The sequence below is a fragment of the Coregonus clupeaformis genome, chromosome 14, assembly GCF_020615455.1.
Source record: "Coregonus clupeaformis isolate EN_2021a chromosome 14, ASM2061545v1, whole genome shotgun sequence".
In the NCBI taxonomy this organism is placed as follows: Eukaryota; Metazoa; Chordata; class Actinopteri; order Salmoniformes; family Salmonidae; genus Coregonus; species Coregonus clupeaformis.
The window spans coordinates 29386403-29401127 of NC_059205.1; the positions used below are offsets into that span (position 1 = coordinate 29386403).

The window sequence follows — 14725 nt, forward strand, 5'->3', positions numbered from 1 at the left end:
ATTGACTGGACATAAAAAAAGGTACACACCTGTCTATATAAGGTCCCACAGTTGACAGTGCATGTCAGAGCAAAGCCATGAGGTCAAATCAAACGTTATTTGTCACATGAGCCGAAAAAACAGGTGTAGACCTTACCGTGAAATGCTTACTTATAAGCCCTTAACCAACAATGCAGTTCAAGAAAGAGTTAAGAAAGTATTTACCAAATAAACGGTAACGGAGAGAACAGTCTATGACTTGGGAGACTGGAGTCTTTGACAATATTTTGGGCTTTCCTCTGACACCGCCTAGTATATAGGTCCTGGATGGCAGGAAGCTTGGCCCCAGTGATGTAATGGGCCGTACGCACTACACTAAAGCCTTACGGTCAGATGCCGAGCAGTTGCCATACCAGGCGGTGATGCAACCGGTCAGGATGCTCTCGATGTTGCAGCTGTATAACTTTTTGAGGATCTGGGGACCCATGCCAAATATTTTCAGTCTCCTGAGGGGGAAAGGTGTTGTCCTCTTTACGACTGTCTTGGTGTGTTTGGACCATGATAGTTTGTTGGTAATATGGACAACAAGGAACTTGAAAACTCTCGACCCGCTCCACTACATACCCGTCGATGTTAATGAGGGCCTGTTTGGACCGCCTTTTCCTGTAGTCCACGATCAGCTCTGTTGTCTTGCTCACATTGAGGGAGAGGTTGTCCTGGCACCACACTGCCAGGTCTCGAACCTCCTCTCTATAGGCTGTCTCATCATTGTCGGTGATCAGGCCTACCACTGTTGTGTCATCAGCAACCTTTTAATGATGGTGTTGGAGTCGTGTTTGGCCACGCAGTCGTGGGTGAACAGGGAGTACAGGAGAGGACTAAGCATGCACCCCTGAGGGGCCCCAGTGTTGAGGATCAGCGTGGCAGATGTGTTGTTGCATACCCTTACCACCTGGGGGTGGCCTGTCAGGATGTCCAGGATCCAGTTGCAGAGGGAGGTGTTTAGTCCCAGGGTCCTTAGCTTAGTGATGAGCTTTGTAGGCACTATGGTGTTGAACGCTGAGCTGTAGTCAATGAACAGCATTCTCACATAGGTGTTCCTTTTGTCCAGGTGGGAAATGGCAGTGTGGAGTGCGATTGAGATTGCGTCATCTGTGGATCTGTTGGGGCGATATGCGAATTGGAATGGGTGTAGGGTATCCGGGATGATGCTGTTGATGTGAGCCATGACCAGCCTTTCAAAGCACCTCATGACTACCGACATTAGTGCTACGGGGAGGTAATCATTTAGACAGCTTACCTTCACTTCCTTGGGCACTGGGACTATGGTGGTCTGCTTGAAACATGTAGGTATTACATACGCGGTCAGGGAGAGGTTGAAAATGTCAGTGAAGACACTTTCCAGTTGGTTCGTGCATGAATTGAGTACACGTCCTGGTAATCCGTCTGGCCCCACAGCTATGTGAATGTTGACCTGTTTAAAGGTCTTGCTCACATCGGCTACCGAGAGTGTTATTACACAGTCATCCAGAACAGCTAGTGCTCTCATGCATGCTTCAGTGTTGCTAGCCTCGAAGCGAGCATAAAAGGCATTTAGCTTGTCTGGTAGGCTCGCGTCCCTGGGAAACTTGCGGCTGGGTTTTCCTTTGTAGTCCGTAATAGTTTTCAAGCCCTGCCTCATCCGACGAGCGTCAGAGCCGGTGTAGTAGGATTCAATCTTAATCCTCTATTGACGCTTTGCTTGTTTGATGGTTCATCTGAGGACGTAGCGGAATTTCTTATAATCGTCCAGATTAGTGTCCCGCTCCTTGAAAGCAGCAGCTCTAGCCTTTAGCTCGATGCGGATGTTGCCTGTAATCCATAGCTTCTGGTTGGGATATGTACATACTGTCACTGTGGAGATGACGTCGTCGATGCACTTATTGATGAAGCCGATGACTGAGGTGGTACACTCCTCAATGCCATTGGATGAATCCCGGAACATATTCCAGTCTGTGCTAGCAAAACAGTCCTGTAGCGTAGCATCCGCATCATCCGAGTGGCGCAGTGGTCTAAGGCACTGCATCGCAGTGCTAGCTGTGCCACTAGAGATCCTGGTTTGAATCCAGGCTCTGTCGTAGCCGGCCGCAACCGGGAGACCCATGGGGCGGCGCACAATTGGCCCAGCGTCGTCCAGGGTAGGGGAGGGAATGGCCGGCAGGGATGTAGCTCAGTTGGTAGAACATGGCGTTTGCAATGCCAGGGTTGTGGGTTCGATTCCCACGGGGGGCCAGTATGAAAAAATAAACAAATAAAATAATGTATGCACTCTGGATAAGAGCGTCTGCTAAATGACTAAAATGTAAATCTGGCCACTTCTGTGTTGAGCGAGTCACTGGTACTTCCTGCTTTAGTTTTTGCTTGTAAGCAGGAATCAGGAGGATAGAATTATGGTCAGATTTGCCAAATGGAGGGCGAGGGAGAGCTTTGTATGCGTTTCTGTGTGTGGAGTAAAGGTGGTCTAGAGTTTTTTTCCTCTGGTGACATGCTGCTAGAAATAAGGTAAAATGGATTTAAGTTTGCCTGCATTAAAGTCCCCGGCCACTAGGAGCCCCGCTTCTGGATGAGCATTTTCTTGTTTGCTTATGGCCTTATAACAGCTTGTTGAGTGCGGTCTTAGTGCCAGCATCAGTTTGTGGTGGTAAATAGACGGCTACGAACAATATAGATGAGAACTCTCTTGGTAGATAGTGTGGTCTACATTTTATCATAAGGTACTCTACTCAGGCGAGCAATACCTTGAGACTTCTTTAATATTAGACATCGTGCACCAGCTGTTATTGACAAATAGACATACCCCCGCCCTTCATCTTACCAGATGTAGCTTCTCTGTCTTGCCGATGCATGGAAAATCCCGACAGCTCTATATTATCCGTGTCGTCGTTCAGCCACGACTCAGTGAAACATAAGATATTACTGTTTTTAATGTCCCATTGGTAGGATATTCTTGATCGTAGATCATCCAATTTGTTTTCCAATGATTGCACGTTGGCCAATAGAACTGATGGTAGTGGAAGTTTACTCACTCGCCTACGAATTCTCAGAAGGCAGCCCGACCTCCGCCCCCTTTTTCTCCGTCTTATCTTCAAGCAAATGACGGGGATTTGGGCCCGTTCCCGAGAAAGCAGTATATCCTTTGCTTCAGACTCGTTAAAGAAAAATTATTAGTCCAGTGCGAGGTGAGTAATCACTGTTCTGATGTCCAGAAGTTATTTTCGGTCATAAGAGATTGTAGCAGCAACATTATGTACACAATAAATAAAAAAAGATAAGTTAAACAATGCAAAAAAACGAATAAAATAGCACAGTTGGTTAGGAGCCTGTAAAACGGCAGCCATCCCCTCCGTAGAGCTCTGAAACAGGATTGTCTCGAGGCACAGATCTGGGGAAGGGTACCAAAAATTGTCTGCAGCATTGAAGGTCCCCAAGAACACAGTGGCCTCCATCATTCTTAAATGTAAGACGTTTGGAACCACAAAGATTCTTCCTAGAGCTGGCCGCCCAGCCAAACTGATCAATCGGGGGAGAAGGGCCTTGGTCAGGAAGGTGACCAAGAACCCAATGGTCACTCTGACAGAGCTCCAGAGTTCCTCTGTGGAGATGGGAGAATCTTCCAGAAGGACAACCATCTCTGCAGCACTCCACAAATCAGGCCTTTATAGTAGAGTGGCCAGACGGAAGCCACTCTTCAGTAAAATGTACATGACAGCCCGCTTGGAGTTTGCCAAAAGGCACCTAAAGGACTCTCAGACCATGAGAAACAAGATTCACGTCTGGAGGAAACCTGGCACCATCCCTACGGTGAAGCATGGTGGTGGCAGCATCATGCTGTGGGGATGTATTTCAGCGGCAGGGACTGGGAGACTAGTCAGGGTCAAAGGAAAGATGAACAGACCAAAGTACAGCAAGATCCTTGATGAAAACCTACTCCAGAGCACTCAGGACCTCAGACTGGGGAGAAGGTTCGCCTTCCAATAGGATACCGACCCTAAGCAAACAGCCAAGACAATGCAGGAGTGGCTTCAGGACAAGTCTCTGAATGTCCTTGAGTGGCCCAGCCAGAGCCCGGACTTGAACCTGATCGAACATCTCTGGAGAGACCTGAAAATAGCTGTGCAGCGACGCTCCCCATCCAACCTGACAGAGCTTGAGAGGATCTGCAGAGAAGAATGGGAGAAACTCCCCAATTACAGGTGTGCCAAGCTTGTAGCGTCATACCCATGAAGACTCGAGGCTGTAATAGCTGCCAAAGGTGCTTCAACAAAGTACTGAATAAAGGGTCTGAATACTTATGTAAATATGATAGTTTTTTCTTTTATACATAACAAAATGTGGAAAAAGTCCAAAGGTCCTGAATTATTTCTGAAAGCTCAGAAAGAGATTTTGTTTAACAAGCACCCCCAAAGATTCTAATAAATAAAATAAAATCATTCAACTTTTTAAGTTAATCTCAGTTTAAGGAACTATATTGTGGCCTTCCATGGCTTCCTGTTTCACTGGGGTATAAAAATGAGTTAACAGGCATGTAAAATCCCTTTGTCATCCATCAGCATGGGAAAAGGCAAAGAGCTCACAAATGAAGAGAGAAATGGTTGCTGACCTTCAAAATCAGGCAATGGGTACAAAAACATTGCAAAAATAATAAATATACCACTTACCACTATTAGGGCAACAATTAAGAAGTGGTTAACTTGCCTGGTATTGGACGCAGGTGTATGTAGTCCACACACCCACCGTGAGGAAGATCAGCTTTAATATTGCAGATAGACTGTGGGTTCTATCAATGTAATTGTATGCATCTTTTCCAATCCCCAATATATTTGGAGTAAACTAATAGAAAACAATACTTAGGCTTCTACTTCCAGCTTATACATACTATATACATTTTACAGACAGTATACTTTACATTAGATATCTTCTTTTATTTGTTTTTAGTCCCAACCTTCAGCCAACTTCAACCCCTCCCATCTATCTCTGAAAACCATCCAGTTTTGATTTCTAATTGCCGTATAAATTCTGAACCTTTCTATTCTCATAGTTTCTATTCTCAAAGATTACAGTGGCTTGCGAAAGTATTCACCCCCCTTGGCATTTTTCCTATGTTGTTGCCTTACAACCTAGAATTAAGATTGTTTTTTGGGGGGGTTGTATCATTTGATTTACAACATGCCTACCACTTTGAAGATGCAAAATATTTTTTATTGTGAAACAAACAAAGAAATAAGACAAAAAACAGAACTTGAGCGTGCATAACTATTCACCCCCCGAAAGTCAATACTTTGTAGAGCCACCTTTTGCAGCAATTATAGCTGCAAGTCTCTTGGGGTATGTCTCTATAAGCTTGGCACATCTAGCCACTGGGATTTTTGCCCATTCTTCAAGGCAAAACTTCTCCAGCTCCTTCAAGTTGGATGGGTTCCGCTGGTGTACAGCAATCTTTAAGTCATACCACAGATTCTCAATTGGATTGAGGTCTGGGCTTTGACTAGGCCATTCCAATACATTTAAATGTTTCCCCTTAAACCACTCAAGTGTTGATTTAGCAGTATGCTTAGGGTCATTGTCCTGCTGGAAGGTGAACCTCCGTCCCAGTCTCAAATCTCTGGAAAACTGAAACAGGTTTCCCTCAAGAATTTCCCTGTATTTAGCGCCATCCATCATTCCTTCAATACTGACCAGTTTCCCAGTCCCTGCCGATGAAAAACATCCCCACAGCATGATGCTGCCACCAAAATGCTTCACTGTGGGGATGGTGTTCTCGGGGAGATGAGAGGTGTTGGGTTTGTGCCAGACAAAGCTTTTTCCTTGATGGCTTAAAAGCTCAATTTTAGTCTCATCTGACCAGAGTACCTTCTTCCATATGTTTGGGGTTGTCTCCCTCATGCCTTTTGATGAACACCAAACGTGTTTGCTTATTTTTTTCTTTAAGCAATGGCTTTTTTTCTGGCCACTCATCTGTAAAGCCCAGCTCTGTGGGGTGTACGGCTTAAAGTGGTGCTATCGACAGATACTCCAATCTCTGCTGTGGAGCTTGGCAGCTCCTTCAGGGTTATCTTTGGTCTCTTTGTTGCTTCTCTCCTTGCCTGGTCCGTGAGTTTTGGTGGGCGGCCCTCTCTTGGCAGGTTTGTTGTGGTGCCATATTCTTTCAATTTTTTAATAATGGATTTAATGGTGCTCCATGGGATGTTAAAAGTTTCTGATATTTTTTATAACCCAAGCCTGATCTGTACTTCTCCACAACTTTGTCCCTGACCTGTTTGGAGAGCTCTTTGGTCTTCATGGTGCCACTTGCTTGGTGGTGCCCCTTGCTTAGTGGTGTTGCAGACTCTGGGGCCTTTCAGAACAGGTGTATACTGTATATACACTGAAATCATGTGACAGATCATGTGACACATGCACACACATGGACTTTATTTAACAAATTATGTGACTTCTGAAGGTAATTGGTTGCACCAGATCTTATTTAGGGGCTTCATAGCAAAGGGGGTGAATACAAATGCACGCACCACTTTTCCGTTATTTATTTATTAGAATTTTTTGAAACAAGTTAGTTATTTTTTTCATTACACTTCACCAATTTGGACTATATTGTGTATGTCCATTACATGAAATCCAAATAAAAATCCATTTAAATTAAAGGTTGTAATGCAACAAAATATGAAAAACGCCAAGGGGATGAATACTTTTGCAAGGCACTGTACATTTTTTACTAAGAGTATTATTATATTATTGATCGATTGACTATTGCTTTTCAAGTCACCCAACAGTGCTATTTGCAGAGTTAACTCCAGGTATATGTTGCAATTCTTCAGCCATTCCTGAACCTGCGACCAAAAACAAGCTACTGTACATATGGGCAGAACCAAAACTAGTGATCTAATGATTCAGTCTCTTTGCAGCAAAATTTGCAGAGCTGAAATGGTTGTATCTGCCATGTACATAACATTCTATTAGTTGCAAGAATTTTGTATAATAATTGTAATTGAAAAAATCGAAGTTTTTAATGCGGCTTAGTTTTGTGTGTCAGTTCATAAACCATGTGCCATGGAATCGGCACATCGAAAAAATCTCTTCCCAACTATTTTGCAACCTATATGGCGCAGCTGTCAATTGTTTGGTCCTTAAATGAAACTGTCATTCTTTTTTATTTATAAAAATTGTATTTAAACAATTGTAGTGCCGACAGACAAGTTCCTTACTTTCTACCCCTATTTATGATATAATTAACAAAGATTATACTGTTATTTTTTTCTTCTCTAAAACAATGTTTTTTTAAAAAATCAATTAGTATATTTGAGTTTAACCATAATATTTGTTGTAATATTTGTTCTGTCTTTTCTGGTGGATTAAACTGTTCTGGAGATGATTTCATTTTTAAATAACTGAAAGTGAGAGGTTGTAATCTGAATAAAGGGAAAAGGGCTATTTTTAACACTGGGTGAGCCATTTTTACTAATCTGCTGGAAAACCAGTTTGGATTAAATAACATTTTTGTGTGACTGAAGCCTTTAGTGAGAGGTTCAATGCTTGAATATTTAATCATTTCAGCCCTCCACATATTCATTATATAAATAGGCCCGTTTAATTTTATCTGGCTTGCCGTTTCAAATAAAGTGGAATATTTTTTGCTCATATAATTTCAGAAACAAGTTAGGCAGGGCCATAAGTAAATAGGTAAACTGGGATATGACTAAATAATTAATCTGGGTGATTTTTCCACACATATACAGGTATTTACCTTTCCATGGTAGCAAGATCTTGTGTATTTTTGATAACTTTCTATTAAAATGTATTGTAGTGAGATCACACACTTACTGATGACAATGAGCTTGGCCATGGAGATGGCGTCCCTGGCAGCGAAGGTGATCTCCTTTGGTGGCATGGCTGGGGCCTGTCTCAGCACCAGGTGGTAGGAGCAACCGTCTGCCCGCATGGCCCAGGTGTCATCATTCTTTAGCTCGGCTCCGTTAGAGTACCACACTACCTCCGCCTCAGGCACAGGCTCAGTCAGCATGCAGCTGAACTCTACCTTCTCTCCCACCACAGCTACCTTATCCTCCAGACCGCTCACCACATCCAGCTGCCAGCCTACGCACACAAAAGCCACTTCATATAATATAAGGCAGTTTGTCCTTATTTTCAGCTGTAGTATGTCACAGTACATTTCACCATAAGACCAGGCCTTAACAAAAACAAGAACTAACTTACTGACAAACATAAGGGGGGCATTAATTGGGGTGGGATACCTTTGACATTGAGCATGGCGGAGGTTGCTGCGGTGCCAGCCTGGAAGGTCACTTTGCAGTTGTCCCCGACGTGCAGATCCTTTAGCAACAGCAGGTGGCGGCGGCCACTCTCGAAGGACACGATCTCAGTGTTTGGCGAATCCTTCACCGGCTTGCCGTCGATGAGCCAGCGGCAGTCTTTGATCTCGCAACGAGAAATAGAGCACTCGAACAGGGCCTCGCCGCCGTCGATGGTGTCCATGTTCTCCAGGCCCTGGAGGATTTCAATGGGTTTGACTATAGGGGAGAAGAGGAGAGCAGGGAGAGGGATGTTTACTGGAAGATAATAGCTTTAACTGAGAGGGGAGAATGTGTCATTAGACAAGCCTTTTCCCCACTGTTGGTGGGGATTTTATGTTCACAGTGGCCTGAAGGACAAGTGGATTTTTTATTGCTTGACACTTGTTGCTATTCAAGCTGAACCTCACTCTGAAAACCTGCCAAAACTGCTGGACACTTAAACAATGCATGAAATTACATATTCTTTGGTAAGTTTTAGACAGCTTTGTTTTGAACTTTCTGATATCCATTTTGACACTAGGGCCAGGAGTTTTTCCTGACCTGATCATGAGAATCTCTGGGCCATAGTTGATCGCTATAACTAGGGCCCAGAGCTTTTCATGATCAGGTCCCATGGTTTAGAAGCCATGTACATTTTTCATTTTGCTTTGCCTGGCTGGATTGATTGCAAAAAAGGGTTGGGGGGAAAGATTGCATAAATAAAACAATAATAAATAATGAGTAAAACAAATTACCTGCTTGAAATCGCTATCTGCTAATCATAACTGAACACAACAATAAAAACGGTAGAAAGAAAAATAGTGTGAAGCTCAGGGGGAGGGGAGGGTAGCTAGTTGCTCTTTCCAAAAGAGAAGAGAAGCTCACCTTCCACTTCCAGCAAGGCGACCACGCAGGTCCCCTCTGCCTCACAGGAGTACTTCCCCCTGTCCTCAGTGGACACGTGGCTAATGTACAAGCGAGCCACGGTCCAGTCCTGCTCCACTACCACCCTCCTGCCGTCAGGCTGCAACGGCCGCCCGTTTCTTTTCCACTGGGCCTGGACCGGCCGGGAGTACTGGCAGATGAACTCAGCCGGCTGGTCCTCAGCCACACGAAGGTCCTGCATCTCACTCACCACCTCTACTGTGGGGTCTGAGAGTGGGGGCAGTGGTCAAGGGTCATATGACAAGGTCATCATGACTGACATTCACTCTCTCGACATGGCAAAGGACAACACCTGGGCTTTATAAACACCCCAGTACACCTTGGAGTATTTTGGTTTATTTTACTTTTAATTGAATTAACTTTATTGATCCCCAGTGGGGAAATTGTATACCATATAGATTTACTGGTGGTATCAGAGATGGCTTATTATTTTAGTAATGTGCATAGATGTGCCTTGATCCACAGTACATCTTATGGATGCAGCACTCAGTGCCCAAATACAGTATGCACTTAAATACAGAATGTGAATGTTTACTCTGTGACAGTTGTTTTTGATACTCCAAACTGAAGGGGGAGTGAAAGGCCCAAATGTCTCAAGAGGCAGGGGGAGCTGGACACAACTACTGCCCACTAACCAACCAATGAGAAAGGGGAAATATGCCCATGGGTGGCTAGAGATTCCATACTTACAGAGCAAAGGCAGGAAGGGTTAGATAGTTTTAGTGCTTGCAGGCTAGGGGTGGTGCATTGTAGGGTGGAAGTGAGGCTGAGAGTAAATAAGGGAAAGTGGCCAGCCAGGGTGGATGGGTGGAGCAGCACTGCCCTATACTGCAATTTCCAGCTACTGCTGTTTCTCTAGGCTCACATACAGCAGCAAAGTTTGTTTACAGGTCAAATCTGTCCTACTGTACCCACAGAACTACAAAGTTAAAACCAAGTTCAGTTAAAATACTCTGTGCACATGCTTTCTTTTATTCTTTTTGAATTACTACCCGTGTGCACACATTACTTCTTAACAGCAATCATACATCACACATACTGCCACAAAATTATTAAAACTACATCATATGCAATCTATTTAAATGTGAATATACTACAGTAGGCAGATAAGATTTCAATAATTTTTGAATAATATTAGAGTGGGTGCTTACTAGAACTGTACATTATGACTAAAATATACTGAACAAAAATATAACATGCAACAATTTCAAAGATTTTACTGAGTTACTGTTAGGCTATGGTTCAACCCAGCACTCAGAGAAACAAACACGACAAAGGGAGTGGAAGAAACAAAAATATTAAATAAAAGTTAAAATTGTCTTAGTCCAAAAACAACTGAAGTAAAGGAACAGAGTGGGCTAGTCGGCTCCGGAGGAAGGAGAGGCTGAGGCAGGTAGGCAGGCAGGCAGGCAGGCAGGCCGACAGGCAGGAAGGCAGGCAGGTTGGGAGGTATGTCCGAAACGCTCTGGTAAGAACAACGATCTGGCGCCGGTGGAGAGCCATGCCCCGGAATTAGTAGTGCAGGTTGATTAGAGAATAGGATGCAGCTGCGTAGGCAGGAATCACTGGAAAAAACCCGCAGCTGCACAGGAGAGGCAGATCCTGAGCACGCCCCCTGATCCACTCCAGACACACCCACATAAAGGGGACAAACACACATACAGATACCACAGACACAGAGGGGACAAAACAAGGAGGAAGGGAAACAGAAAAGGGAGAGACAAGCTGCCCACATAACAGTACCCCCTCAATGGTCGCCACCTGGCGACCCACCAGGCCTGTCAGGGTTGTCGTGATGGAAGTCCGTGATCAACTGAGGATCCAACACAAAACGCTTAGGGACCCAAGACCTCTCCTCTGGTCCATAACCTTCCCAATCGACTAGGTATTGGAGACCCCTACCCCGCCTCCGAGAGTCCAGTAGCCTACTGACGGTGTAGGCCGGATGGTCGTCAATGAGACGAACAGGTGGAGGTGGAACAGCCGGCGGACACAAAAGGCTGGAGGACACAGGTTTCAGTTGGGAGACGTGGAAAGTAGGGTGTATCTTCATGGCTGAAGGCAACTTCAAACGAACCGCAGCGGGGTTAATGATGGACTCCACCACAAACGGACCCAGGTACCGAGGAGACAGCTTGCGTGATTTGGTACGAAGAGGTACGTTCTTAGACGACAGCCAAACCTCTTGACCAGGATGAAACACAGGTGCGGGAGTCCTGCTCCTATCCGCTGTCATCTTGTTCCTGTCGGTGGTCCGAAGCAACGCTTCCCGAGCGTCGCGCCACACTCTCTGGCAGCGGCGGAGGTTCTCCTGAACCGAAGGAACCGCCAATTCTTTCTCCTGAGCAGGAAACAGAGGGGGTTGATAACCCATGGTAACTTCGAAGGGTGAAAGACCAGTGGCAGAGGTGGTGAGGGAGTTGTGGGCGTACTCTATCCAAGGCAGATGTTTGGCCCAGGATGATGGATGTTGAGCAGCCACACAACGAAGGGTTGCTTCGAGGTCTTGATTGGCTCTTTCTGTTTGACCGTTGGTCTGGGGATGAAACCCTGAGGACAGACTAACGGAAGCACCCAAAGCAGAACAGAAAACCTTCCAAACACGGGAAGTAAACTGTGGGCCTCTATCAGATACGATGTCCACAGGTATTCCATGGGGACGGAATACATGTTGGACTAGGAGGTCCGCTGTCTCACTGGCAGACGGTAATTTTGGTAATGCTATATAGTGAACAGATTTAGAGAATCTGTCCACAATGGTAAGTATAGTATCATTACCTTCAGACTTGGGTAGGCCGGTGACAAAATCCATGGCTATGTGGGACCAGGGACGGCTGGGAACTGGGAGGGGTAGCAGCAGCCCCGAAGGGGACTGATGGGAGGCTTTGCCCCGAGCACAGGTTGAACAGGCTGCCACAAAAGCCCGAACGTCAGTTTCCATTGAAGGCCACCAAAAATGTCTCCTAAGCAGCGTCAACGTGCGTCTCATCCCAGGGTGACCAGCAAAACGGGAGGTGTGAATCCACTGCAACACCTGAGACCGGACCGTCTCGGGAACAAAGAGTAGGTTGGGAGGTCCATCACCCGGTCCCGGGTCCGTGGCAAGTGCAGTCTTCACAAGAGACTCGATCTCCCACTGAACAGCCGCCACGACGCATGAGGAAGGCAGGACTGCCTCAGGCTCGCTGGTCTCCGAAGGGTCAGCAAACTGGCGGGACAAAGCATCTGGTTTAACATTTCTTGACCCCGGTCTGTATGTAAGAATAAAGTTAAACCTACTAAAAAACAGGGCCCATCTGGCTTGGCGTGAGTTGAGTCTCTTAGTGGCTTGGATGTAAGCCAAGTTCTTGTGGTCTGTCCAGACCACAAACGGCAGTTCAGCTCCATCCAGCCAGTGCCGCCATTCTTCCAGTGCTAGCTTGACCGCCAGCAGTTCTCGGTTTCCAACGTCGTAATTCCGTTCTGTGGGTGACAATTTTTTGGAGAAAAAAGCACAGGGGTGAAGCTTTTGGTCAGTGGGGGAGCGCTGGGAGAGGACGGCTCCCACACCTGAGTCCGACGCGTCCACCTCCACAACAAACTGCAGAGAGGTATTGGGGTGTATCAACACAGGGGAGGTGGAAAACAGTTCCTTCAAAACCCCTACCGCCTGCTCCGCCTCAGGGGACCACAGAAAAGGGACTTTTGGGGATGTGAGTCTAGTAAGGGGTGCCACCACTTTACTAAAACCCTTAATGAACCTACGGTAGAAGTTAGCAAAGCCCAAAAATCGTTGAAGTTGCTTACGGGTGGCGGGTATGGGCCATTCCGTCACTGCCCGGATCTTCTCGGGGTCCGCCTTCACCTGCCCGCTCTCAATGATGAAACCAAGGAACGATGTAGACTGTTTGTGGAACTCACACTTCTCTGCTTTGACATACAGCTTGTTTTCCAAGAGCCGTTGAAGGACTTGACGGACGTGTGACTCATGCTCCTCGGGTGACTTGGAAAAAACAAGAATATCATCCAGGTATACAAAGACAAAACGGTTCAAAAAATCCCTAAGAACATCGTTCACCATGGCTTGGAAAACAGCAGGGGCGTTTGAGAGCCCAAAGGGCATGACCAAATACTCAAAATGTCCCAGTGGAGTGTTGAAAGCGGTTTTCCACTCATCTCCCTTACGGATCCGGACAAGGTGATAAGCGTTCCTGAGGTCGAGCTTGGAGAAAACTGTGGCGCCATGCAGAGGTTCAAAAGCAGAGTTGATGAGTGGAAGGGGATACTTGTTTTTAACAGTTATGTTGTTTAAACCCCTGAAATCGATACAGGGGCGTAACGACTTGTCCTTCTTTTCCACGAAAAAGAAACCTGCACCCAAAGGAGACGACGAGGACGGATTATGCCCGAGACCAGAGAATCACCAATGTACTGCTCCATTGCCTCTCTTTCCGGTCGGGACAGATTGTATAAGCGACTAGAGGGCAAGGGAGCACCAGGAAGCAGTTCAATAGGGCAATCATAAGGCCTATGTGGTGGTAGAGACAGAGCCTTGTCCTTACTGAAAACCTCCGCTAAGTCATGGTATTCTTTGGGGACAGATGACAGATCAAGAGGAGCTGAGGGATGAGTTGGGTTACACTTAGTGGGGGAACCGCTGACCTAAGGCACTCTGAATGGCAGTTAGTGCTCCAACTGAGAATGGTGTGACGTGTCCAATCAATTTGTGGGTTGTGAAGAGCCAACCAGGGGAAGCCAAGGATTAGGGAGGTAGCTGAGCCAGACATAACTCTTAGCTGAATGCTTTCACAATGATTGCCAGAAATCACTAGGGAAACGGGGGTGGTTTGATGAGTTATCTCCGCAGGAGGCGCCCATCAAGGGCTGTGACCCGAATGGGGGTAGGTAGTGGCTCCATGGGGATACGAGCTTGTGTAACGAACTGGTGGCTAATAAAGTTGTCTTCTGCACCTGAGTCTATGAGAGCTGAGAGTGGCAGGGAATGACTCTGGAAACGTAAGGTTACAGGTACTTGTAATCGGGGAATGATGGGTTCAGGATCTAACTCTGGGCTCGCAAGTAGACCCACCGCTACGAGCGAGCCTTGTCTTTTGGCCGCTTAGGGCATGTAGCCAGAATGTGTGTGGCGTCTCCACAGTACAGGCACTCACCCGCCTGGAGGCGCCGTTGCCGTTCTGCTGGAGGTAGTCGAGCTCGACCCACTTGCATAGGTTCCTCCTCTGTGCTCGGGATGGAATCAGGAATAAGAAGCTGCCGGCTCCGGGGAGGCGAGACTCGAGTGGTTGAAGGCTGGGGAACTCGTCCTCCTAGATGCGGCCGACCGCCTCTCTCCCGACGCCTCTCCCGCAACCGGTTGTCTAGCTTAATGGACAGGGAAACGAGAGAATGTAAATCATGTGGCTCGTCACGAGCAGCCAGTTCATCCTTAATGGCTTCATTCAAACCGTTTAGAAATGCTCCTTGAAGTGCCACATTGT

At 46.3% G+C, this 14725-nt stretch overlaps 1 protein-coding gene across 18 annotated transcripts in view; it reads right to left on the reverse strand.

The window, feature by feature from the left end:
• obscnb (obscurin, cytoskeletal calmodulin and titin-interacting RhoGEF b) overlaps positions 1-14725 on the reverse strand; it is a 129027-nt gene that overhangs the window by 23910 nt on the left and 90392 nt on the right. For 17 of the 18 annotated variants that reach the window (XM_045224782.1, XM_045224779.1, XM_045224778.1 and 14 more), the window contains 3 exons: positions 9189-9455; positions 8265-8540; positions 7834-8106 (listed from right to left, as the gene is read on the reverse strand). In XM_045224782.1, the coding sequence (XP_045080717.1) occupies positions 7834-8106; positions 8265-8540; positions 9189-9455 (816 nt within the window). The remainder of the gene's footprint in view (positions 1-7833; positions 8107-8264; positions 8541-9188; positions 9456-14725) is intronic. The other variant, XM_045224780.1, reaches the window with a different exon arrangement.